The sequence below is a fragment of the Vicia villosa genome, linkage group LG4 (genome assembly GCF_029867415.1).
Source record: "Vicia villosa cultivar HV-30 ecotype Madison, WI linkage group LG4, Vvil1.0, whole genome shotgun sequence".
Lineage (NCBI taxonomy): Eukaryota > Viridiplantae > Streptophyta > Magnoliopsida > Fabales > Fabaceae > Vicia > Vicia villosa.
The window spans coordinates 159,632,393-159,649,234 of record NC_081183.1 but is presented as its reverse complement, the minus strand read 5'-3'; the positions used below and the strand labels follow the sequence as shown (position 1 = coordinate 159,649,234).

The 16,842-nt window shown below is 31.5% G+C and overlaps 1 protein-coding gene across 1 annotated transcript; it reads right to left on the bottom strand.

The window, feature by feature from the left end:
- Positions 1-303: 303 nt before the first annotated feature.
- LOC131598196 (uncharacterized) lies at positions 304-702 on the bottom strand. Its single transcript, XM_058870821.1, has one exon. It carries the CDS (start codon positions 700-702, stop codon positions 304-306), a length of 399 nt encoding a protein of 132 aa, XP_058726804.1.
- Between the last annotated feature and the right edge of the window lie 16,140 nt (positions 703-16,842).

Below are 16,842 nucleotides of genomic sequence, written 5' to 3'. Positions count from 1 at the left end.
CTCACGGATTCCCCGACTCCGACAAAAACTTTTATATTTTATATATTATATAATATAAATTATATAATTTTATATTTTTTTTATAGAAAATATTAATATATTAGAAAATAATGGGTCATTAGGGGTCATTTTATGATTTTTATTTTATTGTTTAATGTATTATTTCACTCCCCAATTACTAAACTTTAGAAAAAATCCACCTAATATATACAATGTACAAGCCATCTCCTTTTACTTTCTCAATTCTCTTTTCTTTTTTTTTTTTGATAACAATGAGGGCAGAAGCCCAAACAAACAAAAAAACTAACCACACCCGATTCTAGAGTACAAGACACCCTTAGAATCTCTAGAAAAATTATCAACAAGCCACCTAGGCATATTCAAAAGGAAAACATAACCCACTCCTAACTCTTTTCCATGTTTAGCTAGACGATTTGCACATCCATTAACTTCACGATAAACATGATTGATTTCCACCTTCTCGCACATACGCATCCAATCATGAATTTTACAAACAAGATTGCCACTAACCAACTTATTCCTACTCGCCTTGTTACTAATATCAATTGCTTCCTTAGAATCCGATTCTAAAATCACATTCTTGAAGCCTTTCTCCACCACCAGCCTTAAAACTTCATGAACGCCCCAAAGCTCTGCAATCAAGGGACTGCAATTGCTCTCAATTCTCTTTGTTTCCTCCATTCATCATCTTCTTTGTTCTCATCATCACAATAATTACTCTCATTTATTCATTGTACTTATGATAATTACTCTTTAAATTCACTTTACTTACATTAGTAGCAAGTTTTTCATTCAATTAATAAATTAATGGCTGTGTTTTTCTGATGATTTTGAATAAACCTAATACCTGTGAATTTGTCTCACTCACACATAATCATTCATGTGCGCTAGATGGTAGTGGTACTGTGGAAGTAAATTAGCGGGAGAGTTTTCTTATAATAAATGGAGATATATACTAAATATAGTTATTGTTGTTTTTTTGCTTTAGTATTGTAGCACTACATCATATTTGTACAAGGGCATGCATTGTATTATCAAATTCAGTTAAATATTTATTTTATTTACAGAAAAAACTTAGCAACAACAAATGTTTTTGCATTTTTTTTGGTTATTCAAGCAAGATGTCTTTTTTTTACTTTCAAGAAAGAAAGTATACAAAATATATGTATTTTTTTATAAAAAAAAATACTAGTTACATAGTTTTAATCGAAAAATAAAGAAGTTTTTTTAAGATCCGATCTTCCTAAATCTCCGTGAAGATCTATGGAGATGAGAATAAGAAAATAATATTTTTTCGTGGCGGGAATCAGAAACAGGGAAACAGAGAAAATTTTGGGAGACAGAGTGGAGAATAAAGAAGTATCTGAATATTCCGTATTCTGTTGACATTCATAAATATAATTTATTTTGTCAAGACTCAAAATTGTAAGTTGAAACATATTTTTGAAAAAATTAATAGCATTCATTAATTAATGTTATCAACAAAAATTATTAAAGAAAAATTCAAAGTTTTAGGGTATAATTTGTACAGAGAGTTACAAATGAAATGAGAGTAAAAGAAGAGAGAGAAGTATAAAAGTATGATACTTCTTATATTTGGTTAGTAAAAAGAGCTCTGCTATTTTTACACCGGTCTTTTATTACACCGTATATACACCATAAGAAATAACAAGGCAATGGGTTGGTTGCACAAATTTCAAGATAATATAAATTAATAAAAGAATAAAAGTAGTATATTTTTGCCATACTTATACGGTGTAGTTGTACAAAGTGGTGTACAAATATCTTTTCCCTAGTAAAAAAAGAGAGAAGAAAGACATCAAATCAGTGGGGTCTAAAGTTTTTTCATTTACTTTCTAGTACCAGAAGAAAGGTAAATATTTTTTTTATTTATTTTAACTTGTCCACAATACCTCTATTATTAAATAAAAAATATATTTAAGAATGTAAAATATACTTATGTACAGTTGTGTTTCACTTCCTTTTCTTTTTTGTCTAGCTAAGATATTGATGTAAAAATATTTATAATATTGACTTTTTACAATATTATCTTGTTTTATTTATATAAAAGAAAAAATTATGTTCTATTGAAAATAATGAAGTTGCTTTATTTTTCTAGAGTTTGTTCTTTGGAGTTTTCCTATCTATTTTGCTTACGATCATTTACTTTATTATTTTAGTCATTGAGTCTTCTCTTAGTTAGATCATTCTAAATTTCTCAAAATTGAGTGTTTTTCGCTAAATCGTGTTTTGCATGTATAAGTCAAAACCTTGTGTCAGGGGTGGGTGGGTGGGTAGCTCAATTGGCACTTGCTAGTTGGGTTAACGAAGTTGTTGGTCCAGGGTCCAATACCTGACAACATTATTTATTTATAAACAGGTTGTTGATAATTTATAAATCAACAACTTTAAAAAAAAAATTAAAACCTTGTGTCTCACGTCGTTGAATAATGGTTTGAGTCAATCAAGAAAGATATGAATGCACAATTCAAATCATACTATATTTTATTTCAATCATACACTTCACTTCTCTTTAAAAAACTCAATTTTTAAAAGTGTGATTCGAATCATAGTTATGCAAGATTTGAACCATGACATAATTGTGCCATTTAGGATTTTCTTATGTCAAAATGACTCGAGTCACGTGTTTTTGTGATTCGAATCAGATGTGAGTTTAATTCAAATAAGAAAACAAGCTCATTCGAATCAAGGTTGAAAATAACTTTTTGAATTTTGGATGTTAGAGTGATTCGAATTATAGAAATCCTTGAATCGAATCAATGACTCGAAACAAATATGAAAATTAAAGTGTTTAAGTTCTTTATTCAAATCATTCTCACATTTAACTTGAATCATAATATTTACTTTTGACTCGAATTACGAGGATCATTTTGCACAATTTTTAGTGCTTAATCTCTAACACATATTTAAATAAAGTTTCTCTTTATCTTATAACCTTGTAACTTTGAAAGATTTTTCAAAAACCTTGTAACTAACTTTCTTAGAACACTTTTGACTACTACTGTTTACATCTAAAATCATCTTCAACCCTTAATAAGATATCCATGTTTGGGTTGCTTCTCAACTCTAAGGGAGTGTGAGATCTATTATAGTGGAGGTTCATTAGTTGTTAATGTTTGTTAAGTTTTGAGTTGCAAATTAAGAATCGAGTTGTGTGGTGTATCTGGGATTGACAATCCAACAAAAGAAAAAATGAAAGGGTTTCTTCTCCATTGAAGTCTTCAGTAAAACTGAGTGAATGTTTTTATGGACAGAGTTGGGAGTTTCTCTATTCCTTCGAATAAACCAAGAGCTCAAACAAGGGAATTCTAACAGGGTTGAGTGAATATTGCAGCAGATCGAGGCTCGGAGAAAATTTTCGATATGAGTAGTGAAATTATGTTCTCCCTCTGGAAAGATGTCAAACATAAAGTGTCAGACATTATGTATAAAAGAACGAATAAGTAACAATTAAAATGCAGATAAAGTATATTGAACATAAAGGTTTGGTTACCCAGTTCAGTGCAATATCACCTACGTCTGGAAGGCGTTAACTCGATAAATGAAATCCACTTTTAATAGTAAAAGTATAAAGTGGTTTTAGATTAACTCTTCTAGTTCAATGCCTTTTTTCTTAACAAGAAATGTGAATTTCTATTTAGGGCTAATCAATTATCTAGTTGTAAAAGGCCTTAAATTCATCAGACAGTTTTCTAATTGATTGACTAAACCTTAAAAACATTTTCAGATTTTTTTAACAAAATCAGAGAGGTTTCTTAAATGTTTTTAGTGTGTGTGATTTTGTATTAGCGATCCTTTACAAGACACTAGTTACTCAGACGAACAAAAACATGCGAGCTTTCACCATTCCTCTCTTTTAAAACTTTGAAGCTTTAAGTCTTAGCATCATTATCTTTAAATTCAGCATCACACAAGAACCTTGAATCTTCTAGCTTAACGAGGCTTGAGATATATTCAAGTTGATTACCATAATTATAGAGTTGAGAGGTCAAACCAAGAGAATCTTGAAACATAAATCACTTAAACACCGTTGGATATCTAGTGTTTACTTCAAAGAAATGACCTGATTTTCAAGATCATGTTCAAAAGGATATCCTAATTAAAAATATTAAGCATCTTCGACCGACTACACTATCTTCAAGAGATAAGGACTTCACTAGATATCTTTTGATATTAGGTGTTGTCATTATAAAAACTAGACAGTTGATTACAACTTTACTACCAACAAACTTCACCATTTTGGATCACCATGACATTACAAGCAAGCACCTAGATCCACATGTGCTCCCTTTTTTGATGTTGACAACAAATCTCTCACGAAGTTGGTAAAAGATAAAACAAATAGGTAAAGTTTGAATGGTTAACCTACTCATCAAATGAGTAGATAATAAATTCTACTCCCCCTGAGATTATACTTCTCCCCGTTTGGCATAATAAAAAAGGCGAGAAAAAGAGTTTAGAAAGGAATGGTAAACAAGAAAGCACATAGTTCACACAAAACAATCACGATTAAAAAATAAAATATTACTTCATTAATTAAATAATAAGAGTATAAAGGAAGGAAACAACATGGATAAGAAATAACAAAAGGAAAGAGAACTACAACTAAAGCGATAAAAAAGAAAACAAGCAAAAAAACTAATTCTTCTCCTTAATATTATAGTTGAACATTGTCCGAAGAAGCCGTAAATCCAATTAAATTTTCGGCGAGCTTGCGAGCTAGGTGACAAAATCTTCATTATTTCCTTATTTGCATCCTTATTTGATCATATTGATTTTGGAGAAGGACTTATTGATTCTGGAGAATTATGTTGAGGAGAGCATCGGTGGACGAAATTTGGGGGATTTAATAATATAAATCCTATAGGGTTATGTTCTTTGCTTGTTGAGATTGCCTTGTAAGAGCTCTTCTTCTTGCTTTTGGGGGTAGCTAAACTGATACTCTATTGTTGATGTTTATACTCATCAAACATAAGGTGTTGTTCGTTTCCTATTCTTGTATGTTTTTATTTGATTCTTCGTGCTCTAAGTTGAAGCCAACATGATCTAGGATCTTCGTAATTAATCCACTAAATGGTAAACTCTAAATTTTCTTTTTTCTCCCTATAATATAATGGACCACTACACTAGCCTAATTCTTTTCAACTATATTAGCCAAAAACCATACTTCAACTAATTCAGCTTAGGTTAAATGAGTAGAGTTTCTTTTCCTTTGGAAAAGAACATGGTTGACCATATAGTGAACTTGAAGAATATTCGAGTGCACTAGGACAATGGTGAAAGGCGTAGGAATGATAAAGTTTGGATCTGACAAGAATGAGGAAGCAACAAACCAAAAATTAAAATCATTACCTTTTTCATCATTATCATATTTTTAGCTAGTGCAAGGGAGGTTGCAGACTGTAACATGGTGGGAGAACTGACTTTTTAAAATATTGCAGATAGCAAGAGTCGTCTCTGAGATTCTGTTCTGGTATGGTCTCTGGCCAGGCGCACAGCCGCTTTGCCAGGCTTTTCCAGAACTATTCGTGTTGGCGCGTAGTGATTCCATTTCCGTGGCCGCAACGGGAAAAGAAACGGTTGCAGGTATGGAATGGTCCGAGAGTGAGGATCTTATAGAAAGTAGTATCACGGTCTTGAATTTGCAGCAGGAATTTCGGGAGAGTTTCAGCCATATCGTCCCACAGGAGCTGTCGGTGGATCGGTTCTGTTGGAACAACAACGAGTAGGAAGTGTTTTCGGTCAACTCTTGCAATAACAGATTTAAACCAAGGCTATCTGGTCCTCCTATTGATCCCGCCATTGTGAAAGCTACTGGATTACTTTAGAAGGTTAAAGCACCTTCAAAAATTCTCTTTTTGGGTTGGAGGACTCTCCACAACAGATTAGCAACGAAGGATCATCTAAAAGAGAGGGGAATTGAGTTGGTTGGTAGCGATTATTTTTGTGTGTTTTGCGCTTCGGAGGAGGAATGTCTCCACCACCTTCTAGGGGATGCAAGGTTCTTTCTCTTCTATGGAGGAAAGTTTTTGATTGGATCGGATCGGTAGACTCTTTAATTAACTATGGAGGAGTTTGTAGGTTTCATTGGTATATATTGATGAGCAGGTGAAAAGGAAAACCAAGAGGAGTATCATAGCGGTGGTGTGGTTGGCTACGATTTAGAGCATTTGGAATAGACTCAACACTATCATTTTCAGAAGCGAAAAGTATAGTTTTTCCGAGTGTATGTCGGAGATTATTTCTAACTCTTGGCTGTGGATTCGATATTACTACAATGTAGTGGACAATTGTAACTTTCACATTTGGAATATTCTACCTCTCAATTGCCTTGAGAAGTAGAATTTTTCCGCCTTGTTCTCGGTTTGGAGTACCTCTTATACTCCACTTTTAATTCCATTACTTATTCAAAAAAAAAAAACTTTATCGATAATACACCATCTTGAAAATTTAAGATCAACTAGTGCACCCCTCTTGAAGATCTGCAATACAAAATTGCAGAACCTTCTACCATATGATGACAATAACAAAACTCTGAAGATGGAGTACCGCTCGCCATCCATTGACAATGAAGGAAAGCTTGAGTTCATTAACCATGAACTGAAGACGAGCGCTGATTACGGGCTATGTGGAATACTTTCACCCGTTTATAATCAAAATTTGTGTTTTATTACATCTTAATGCGTTCTAGAGATGTATCTCCAAAATCTAGAGATATTTAAGTATTTTTTGCGCGGTGCCTTATAAAAGCATAAGGAATATTAAGAAATTCACACAAAAAATAAATTCAAGTTTATCTTTGAAAAAAAAACTCATTTCTTTTTAGCCGAGAAATAAGAGAACAAACCCATCATCACTCACTAAACACAATTTTTGGTCGTTTTCACTACTGTCATAAATTGACAATACTATATCAAAATGAAGGTAAGTTTTATCAAAATTAATTATTTGAGCTTATCTGGTCATATATACTTGTGGGAGGTTAGTTATTCATTTTTATTCAAATAAAGCCCTGGTCTTAAGCTGCGCTAATTGTTAGGATAATAAAGCCCTGGTCTTATGTCTTTTCTTTTTTTAGGATTAATTGCGTCAGAATTTCCATGAAACTTGGCTTTTCTGTTTTGCTTCACTGGATGTAAAATGCTATAAATGCCTTATGTTCATTTCAAGAACAATTCAATTCCCTTGTTATTTCATTTTTGTTTCTAAAAAACAACTTTCCATTTTTTTCATAGCTGATGAGAGATTATTCATAAAATTTTATTTTGTTAACTTTTTGTTGTGCTATAAGCTGGAAATAATCGGTTCATTCAAACAGACCCTAGTGTTTGTGGCATTGGACGTGGGAAATTGATTTGTTTGTTTCATTTTATTCTTGGATGTAAATAGCGGCGGCAGCAGCTCTATAGCACTATAGAACATCGGAAATTGATGAATCTGCTTTGAAAATCACAATACTTATTTGTGACTGTGTCTATTATTTTTTCTTTTTTTGCCTTGTACTTTCTTTTGGAATAATATTATTGGTTTAGACTATTTGATGATTCGAGAAGCTGGGAAGCCGAAAATCTTTACGAGTATAGTTTTTCAGAGCACACCATGCGTGCGGTGTAACTGATGTTGTGATTGGTTATGGAAGGTGCAATGCAGTTATAGTCTCAGCATCAGCATCAGACAATCGTACGTGTAAGGTTTGTTTTACTCTTTTTGTTGCAGAAAAATAGATAATCAATGGAAGTATGTTTACTATTGTCTACTTAATTCTTCATTCACTTATAGTTGAAAGTTTTAGTCATTTATGATTACTTTGAACCTTCACTTATTGAAGCTTTCATTAATTTATCTATAAATATATGAAATCATGTTTTCAATTTAATGTAGATGACTCAATTTTGTTTGAAAGAGAAGTTTTGTCAGTGTCAATTGTGGATCACAATCACATAAATAGTGAGTTGTTCAAAGTATGCTATGGAAGACAGAGCTATAACATGTTATTTGAAAATATTTTGTAATAAATAATGTATTGCTGAAGGGGAATAATAGTAACTTTTTCAAATTCCACTATGCTATAGTGGGTTGGTTGCATGTTTTGCAATTAACGGTCCTTCAATAATTAATCTCATTGCATGGGATTCGGCTAAACACGTCTGCTATGCTGGGAGTAGTGATGGGAAAGAATGGCTACTTCTAATAATTATGGGAAGCATATCATTGATTCATTTTATAACCACATGTTATCTTTTCTCCTCTTGTTTTCCAGATTTTGAACATATTGACCTTTTAATTTCCTTTATTTCACTTTTTATTTCGATCACTGTTATTTAAACTAGCTAGAGCTAGCATAGTCTCTTACCTTTAAATGTATTTAATAACTCTAGTTCACAGTTAGTTAGAGTTTATGTATAGGTATATATAATCTATAACTACCTCTTGTAACAGAATTGTTTTTCAGTTTTTCATCAACATGTAAAGAAGCTTTCTTCATTTTCTCTCTTTTCACCATGTGTGTGCGAGATACTAAAATGGTATCAAAACTCAAATCTTGAGCTCCCGTCTTCGATTTTTTTTCTTCTGATTCTTCGGATTGAAATTAATTGTTTCTTCAATTTCCTAATTTTCCCAATTGAAAATCGTCGGTTTTTCGCTTCATACTGCTATTGTGGCCGCTATTATTAACATAGGGTTTCTTTTTTCATTTATGTCTCAGCAACAAGGTTCAGCTGCTGCTTCTTAAATCGTGATCGAGAAACTTAAACACGAATACAAAAGGTCAATGGAGATATCCAAACATGTTTTCAATTTTGAGGTATATTATTTATATCTTTAGCATCACAAGTTTTTCTTCTGCTAGTTTATGTGTTTATCTTTTCTGGGTTTCTTACGAGGTTGTGTTAATTTTTTCCTATAATTGAGAAGTCCTACTTATTTGTAAATCAGTAACCTTGATAGTAATCAAAACCCGATCCATTTTGTCTGGAAAGTCCTATTACAATGTCCACTAGAGGAAACGGTTGCTTTTTGCATTTTTCATTGGAAACATAAAAATTTCTCTTCAAGATAAAAGTTTGCACTAAAGAAATTTTGCATTGACATTTTGATGTTCTCATTCCTGCGTAATTCAATTTAATTTTATTCATCATGTTTACAGAAAGTTTGATATGCTGCCTAGAGGCCACGATGTTGAACAATGCATTACGCATCCATTGCTCAACATCGTAACCTCTAAATTGCATTTCAAGCCTTCTGTAAGCATGATGGATAAAATCATATTGATTTTTTTTACAACTTTAAGAAATGAGCACGTAAAAACATCAATAACATAATTATATTATTAGTGCAAACTTTTATTTTAGGTAAGTTAAAAATGTTTTACCTTTGTCCAAGACCTTGAAGAAAAATTTATATGTTTCCAATAAGAAATGCTAAAAGCAAGAGTCCCCCTCCAAGACATTGTAAAGAGGATTTTTCACACAATATTAGATCAGACTTTGACTACAACCAGAGTGTTAGTTTGGCTGATTTGCTGTTTAAAGATCACAACACTACAATATTTATTGTCTCTAACAACACTCTTTTATCCAACATGTAAATAGTGTAACCTAAAATTAGTATAGACAACAATTTACGACTCCTACCAGATATATATTCGCTACTTCACAAAAATGTGCCCTAATACAATATAGGAGACAACTTTAAAACTTTAACAATAATAAAATTTGTCTAATAAGTTATAAGCATTCCTAAAAATAGAATAGGAACGTTTATCAAATGTTAATATAATTTTAAAAAGTATTCTTGGTGGTGGATTGTCTCAGTGTCAAAAGGAAGCAGTAAGTGTAATTTCTATGAGTGGTATAAAAATCCTCTATTATATGTATGATGTTTGTATCTTTCTTTTAGTTTACCTAGTGTTCTTGTATTGGGTTGAAGTACCCCTAGTACTCCTAATCTATAAATAAATTTTGTTTATGGAAAAAAATATAATTTTAACAAAATATTACATTTATATATATGGTAGCTATTAGATTTAACTCTTTTAATTTTTTGGCGGTAAACTTTATTTTAGTTTCCCTTCAAATAGTGTAATATAATATAATATAATTAATTTAAATTAATTATAAATAATAAAATATATGTTAATGTATTTTGTTTTCTTTCCAATTTCAATTATATAACATAGCCACTTTAATTATAAACAAGTCATTATATATATTACAAGTATAAACAAGTGTATGTATATATATATATATATATATATATATATATATATATATATATAAACAAGTGTATGTGTATATATATATATATATATATATATATATATATATATATATATATATATATATATATATATATATATATATATATAATACAGCCTAATATTCTCAATATTGGAAATAATTCATAGATTACAACAACTCATAAGAGAATCGATTTGGTGTGTAATGAACAAAATAGTATACTCATTGATGTTTTCCAATTAAGTTATTTTTATTTTGATACTACCTTTTAATGTTTTGATTTCTGCTAGAAATTTAATAACTATGTCAACCCTTGGCTATTGTACTTTTAGTGACTACATCTTCTGTCATTGATTTTATGAAATAAGTTTAACAATTTAGGGTATGACATATTTGTAGTCACCAAAACTATTTTTGGCATTTTAATTTTCATATTTTTTTTATATCAAAAAGTTTGAAATAAGGGTTCCCTTTATTTGATCATTATAGTAATTTTCTAATAGTATATGAATCGAATGTATTTGTATTAAGTTAGTGACTATACTGGCCACTGTTTACGGGACTAGTAATTGGGCTTTCTATGATTAGTTTTATGGTAATTCGAATTATATTTTTAAATGTGGATTAATTTTTTTTTGGTTATAGTTGATTGTTTCTAGTCAAAATAGACAAAGTAAGAACCGTAATAGATGGTGGTTCTCATATATAGATGCATCATATAGTACCACTAAAAGTTCTCTAGTTCTTCCTTCCGAAGCTTCTTGGTGGTTTCACTCCCAAACGCAAAACACAGGTGAGAAGGGAGAGCAAAGAAGTGTCTTTGCAATGCTTGGTTGTTGTTTGTATGTTTTGCAATTCCGATGGATTCTAGTTTATTTTCTTTTTCACTATGGAGTTTCCCTTCAATAATTAGATCCGGTTGAACACGTCTTCTAAGACCGGAGTAGTGAAGGAGAAGTATTTATTGCTGCACTAACACTGAAAGAATTGCTACTACTTATAATTTATGGGAAGCATATCATTGTCTCATTTCCTAACCACATGTTATCTTTTCTCTTTTTTTTTAGAAGTGTGATTCGAATCATAGTTATGCAGGATTTTTTAACCATGACATAATTGTGCAATTTAAAATTTGTTTCATACATTAATTTTGTCCCTAGGTTTTAATGACTTCTCTAATGTTGGATCGCATATAATTTATTTCCATCACCATGTCATCATCATTCCAGTAGGTCATTGGTTCTCATAAGCATGCATATTTCATTACCATATCTCTAAGGATGAAAGTTAAAAGCCTGAATTTTATTCACATTGCATTACCATTTTTTATTCTTCTTCATCAACATCATGTACATTTTACATGCATTACCATTCATTATTCACTCATGCATTTTATGAAAACTTTATATGCAGGATACTTTACAGGAAAGTATCCTGCATATAAATTTATTATTTTTGTTTTGTTTTAGCGTAGTGTTAACTTAAAACTAAATTTGAATAAGAAAGTTTAAAACTAATATAAAAAAGAAAAAGGTTGAATTTATAGATCAATTTCAAAAGAATTAAATGAATTAGTTTATACTTTTTACAAAAAATAATAAATGAGAACAATTATAGTTATAAAATAAATGATTTCACATTGAAAAATAAATTTAAATAAAATGTAATAATTTTATTTAAAAATTTTATAAATGTTTTAAAAAATCGCCTAAGGCCTCAACATGTGTTGGGCCGGCACTGTCTTTACTTTGAGATGGGTAATAGATCAGGTAGCTTTGAGCTTACTCAATTTTGGATTTCAAATTTTGAATCTTGACAGTTTATCTTTTAAAGACACAGTACCTTTGTTTTGCATAATAAGTCAATTTCTCTTAAACCAAGACTTCTAGACTTTTTTATCAAGTGGTGATTTATTGTTGAATGCAAAACATTTTGAAACAAGTATGCCACAGGTTGATATAAATAGCCAATTTGTGTAAAGGTGCCAAGGCTAATTAATTAATATGAAACTTTTGTAACAAGGTACATCTAGAAGCAAAATTCTAAAAAGGGCCCAAAGTACACAATCTTTTTCTACGCATGTGGGAGTCAATTTCATACAGGGAGCTTAGCCCAAGTCGGTTCACTCCATTCCTCCCTTCCCTTGAACTTGTTAAAATTATCCATTGCACTAGGTTTCTTCACCTTTTGTATTGCACATTTAAACTTGCATGAAACAACTAACATCATATTACAATCATCATCAATTATCATCTAGTCTTCTCGCATTGCTTGAGCATAACAAACCAAGAGAACTTTCATCAAATTTCAACCAAGCCTACATTCACAATTCTACATGCAAAGCACAGTCTAATTCAATTTTTGTTGAACAAAGTGACAAACAAGTTTCAAAATCTAACCTATTTCCAAATCTTTTAGGTCAAGCATTTTCTGTTTATACCTAATCATGTTCACTTCTATCAACGCACCTAAAAATTACAAAAAAAACATAATGTTAGTAATTGCATTTTAACTTATTTCACAGTACTGACCCAACCATAATAAATCAAGCAATTTGCATCAATCCAATCCAATAAACATTTGCATTTCCTATGTTACCAAGCATATTAGTGAGAAGTTTCAGCTCGTAGAGGTACAAAGTTACAACATGAGGATTGTTTTGAGAGGGGACCACACTCACTTTCCCCTCAGGTAAATTATCACTCACACCTCACCATTGTGTTATTAGATTCCCTCAGATCCCTTTGGTTCCCATACAAATTCAACAAATTTTTACAATTCACTCTCTTACCTTATGAAATCTAGCTGCATAATAGATTTTTCTCAGTATCTCACTTCACTCCCTCTAACCAATTTGATCTCACAACTCACACATCCTAACATAATTTTGCAATTCACCCTTTCACCCTCGTCCTACAAATTCACCCTCTCACCTCATCCTACAAATTCACCCTCTCACCTCATCCTATAAATTCACCCTCTCACCTTCTCTCCCACCCTCATCCTATAAAAACTAGTATAGAAACTGCTGATATCCACAGAAAATCTCGTCGTTTTTACAGAGCATACCGTGTTTCATAAGTTTTGTTGATTTCTAATGGTGAATTTTAAGTAGAAGAAGCGCATAAACTAAAAAACACAGAAAATAAAGAAGAATTACCTTGACCTCGCCGATTTCCTGGACATCAGTCACTGGAAATCACCCCAGCTCCGACCAGGTATAAAACCTCAACTTTTTCACGAGTTCTTGTTACCGGCCTATGAGGTTTTCTACCCTGAGCATTTCCCTTAGTGTTATTTGACTGTTGCACCCACCATCATCGTTTAATTTGTAAATTAGGGTTTATTTTTAAAGTGATATATTGAATTTTCTTAGGCTATGTTTGGATATCACGAAATGAACGGAGTGGAATGGAGCGTAGCGGAGTGGGATGAAGCAGAACAAATATATCATTCCATTCTTTGGAAATTTTAGGACGGAATAAGGCCAATTGTTAATTCCGCCCAAATCGGAGGGAAGGAATATGGTGGTAAATGATGGAATGGAATGGAATCCATACCGCTCATTTCCGCTCTGCTCCATCGGTTTTTAAATTTTCCAAACAATGGAATATCATTTTATTCCATTCCATTCCACTCGGCTCCATCCGATTCCATCAATCCAAACAAAGCCTTAATGGTTCAGACAACTTGAATATCCGTGAAGGAACCTAAAGCATGTGTTGACCAGTAGTCAACTAGGCTTTCTTTGCTCTTGGGCTTGGATGTGATGCTAATTGGTCCCTCGGTTTTTCAATTTGCACCACCATATTCTTTCTAATTATTTATTTTTTAATTGATTATTGTGGTCGCATCCACACGAATTTTGCAACAACACTCATAACTTTCTTTGTGTGTGCTTTACATTGTGTATAATTGATAGATATAGTCGCACGCGTACGATGTTTGTGATAACACCCCTGACTTTCTTTGTGTGTGTCTTACGCTATAGAAAATTGTTTGCTATAGTCTCATGCATGCGACTTTTGCTACAATACCCTTGAGTCTTTCTATTGGGGCCTCGATACTTTCAACCATACCCCTAACTTGATGTTACCTTATACAAGGAAATTAATATTTTAGAACTTGCCGTATTTCATTAATATTTGAAAAATAATCCTTCATGCGAAGAAGATGGTTATACATACATATTGTATAATATAGGTAATAAAGGAAACATAACCAGACGGGCTAACCACCACTTATTCTCCAGGTTTGCTTTTTGTGTGCTCATCTATTTCTTAGGGCACAAATGCCAATGCTTTTGAAGATCGAGTACCGCTCGCCATTCATTAACAATAAAGGGAAGCTTGAGGGATGGCTGGTGATAGTGGTGTTGGCTGCGGCTGATCTGTTGAAGAGAGGTGAAGAGAAATTGAGTTTTGGTTTATTTTTTATGTTCTTGAGCTTGAAGAAATGTTCATGAAGATCTTGAGAGATTGTTTTTTTTAATAGGCAATTGATTAATAAAGCTCGCACTAGGGGTGTAACCCTTACAAAAACAAAACACTAGAGAATGATTGAATCTGATAAAGGAAGATTAAACCAATCATAGTAAATGAGTTTTTGATCTTCGAAAGTGAGGAGAGAGAAGAGAGGAAATGTTATAAGTTTTTGTGGGAATTTGTGACTTATTGCGAAAAATGAGGGAAACTGATATTTATAGGGTATTCAAATTTCAAAAACCAAATTTCCCTCATAAACGCCTTTTTAAGCTCAATTTTCGAGGAAATGCGATTCATTGCGAGGGTCTGAACCGAGACCACCGGAAAATCGAAGATGACGAAATTTGTGAATCGTCACTTCCAGAACGGACTGAATCCGATAAATAGTGAAGAAGTTATACACTTCTGAACAGCGATAAATTCAATTGGTCATCTAAGGCGGAAAACTTGACAGTGTAGAATTTTCGTGCGTACCGCTCAAAGAACTTGATGAAACTCATTCTTCTGACCAAAATCTGAACTCGAGGTCTGCAGATAAATTGAGGCCAACGAAATTTCGGAGAGAATGTCGACAGTAAGGGCTCAATCAGATAAAAATTGAGATAGTTATGCAATTTTGAATTTTGTAGACAGTGCCCGAAAATGCACTTCGACGGTAAAATCACGATGCTTTTGCAATATTATGGAATTTCTGGTGCAGAACTGGCTTTAGGTCTCAACATATGAAATGTTGGGGACATTGAGTCGAAAGTATTGTTAAAATTTCAGCCAGATCGGATAAACGGTATGAGAGTTATGAATTTTTTAGCGTCCAGAAGACAGTGGTTCAACATGTTTTTCCACTGTAAGACCTCAGGTTAGTTGCGGATTCGGGGACCTTCATCAAAGAAACAAACGTCGACCCCAACACATGAAATGTAATAGACATTGAGACGAAACTTTGAGAATATGACTCGCTTCAAAACTGCATATTGATCACAATATCACTAACATTATACAATTTCCATATTCAGTATCACGATATTATTTGCCATGATTCGGTCACTGCATATGTATAGCTATCATGATCAATTCCTTCCATATAAGTTCATTCTTGTAATTAGTTCTAGCATAATTATAGGATCTCATATGTACTACAATTGTGTATATAAACACAATCTGTCAAATGAATGATTAAGCTATTTTTCACACCTTTCTTTCTCATATGATGCAACTATAATCTTTAAGTTAACTTCTAAAATTTTTTTCTGACTGCATATTTTGCTCTGGTGCACTAAGCTTTTTAGTAATTATTATATTGATGAAACTAATAGTTGTATGAGATACATTCTCTTCAATTTTGGCTTTTATAACACTCTATCTTGGCAGGGAGCTAGCATTATCCTTATAAATGCAAATCTGTCCTAATATTACCACGTTATTAAATAGTTGTTTTGTCTATTGGACCTTAAAAAAAACAAGGAATGTGAATAACAAGATAAAAAACTATTTTTTTAAATAGGATGCAAAAAATTAAAAATTTTAAAATAGAGGGACAAAAATATATTTAAGCTTAAATAATATATTTTTATATATATATATATATATATATATATATATATATATATATATATATATATATATATATATATATATATATATATATATATATATATATATATATATATATATATATATATATATATATATATATATATATAGGGCATATCATATGAGAATGCCATATTTATATAGGATGCAAAAAATTAAAAATTTTAAAATAGAGGGACAAAAATATATTTAAGCTTAAATAATATATATATATATATATATATATATATATATATATATATATATATATATATATATATATATATATATACATATATATATATATATATATATATATATATATATATATATATATAGGGCATATCATATGAGAATGCCATATTTATATGAGAATGTGAGAATGAATCTGAACCATTAGATTTTAAAAAAAATGGTGGAGATTATGAGTGAATTTTTTTTTCTCTCTCCTACATCATTTATTTTAATAATGGAGGAGAGAGAAAAAAATATTCACACATAATCTC

Bases quoted from the DNA above. Each gene is read 5' to 3' on its own strand.
- LOC131598196 (XM_058870821.1), bottom strand. From the start codon at position 702: ATGGAGGAAACAAAGAGAATTGAGAGCAATTGCAGTCCCTTGATTGCA.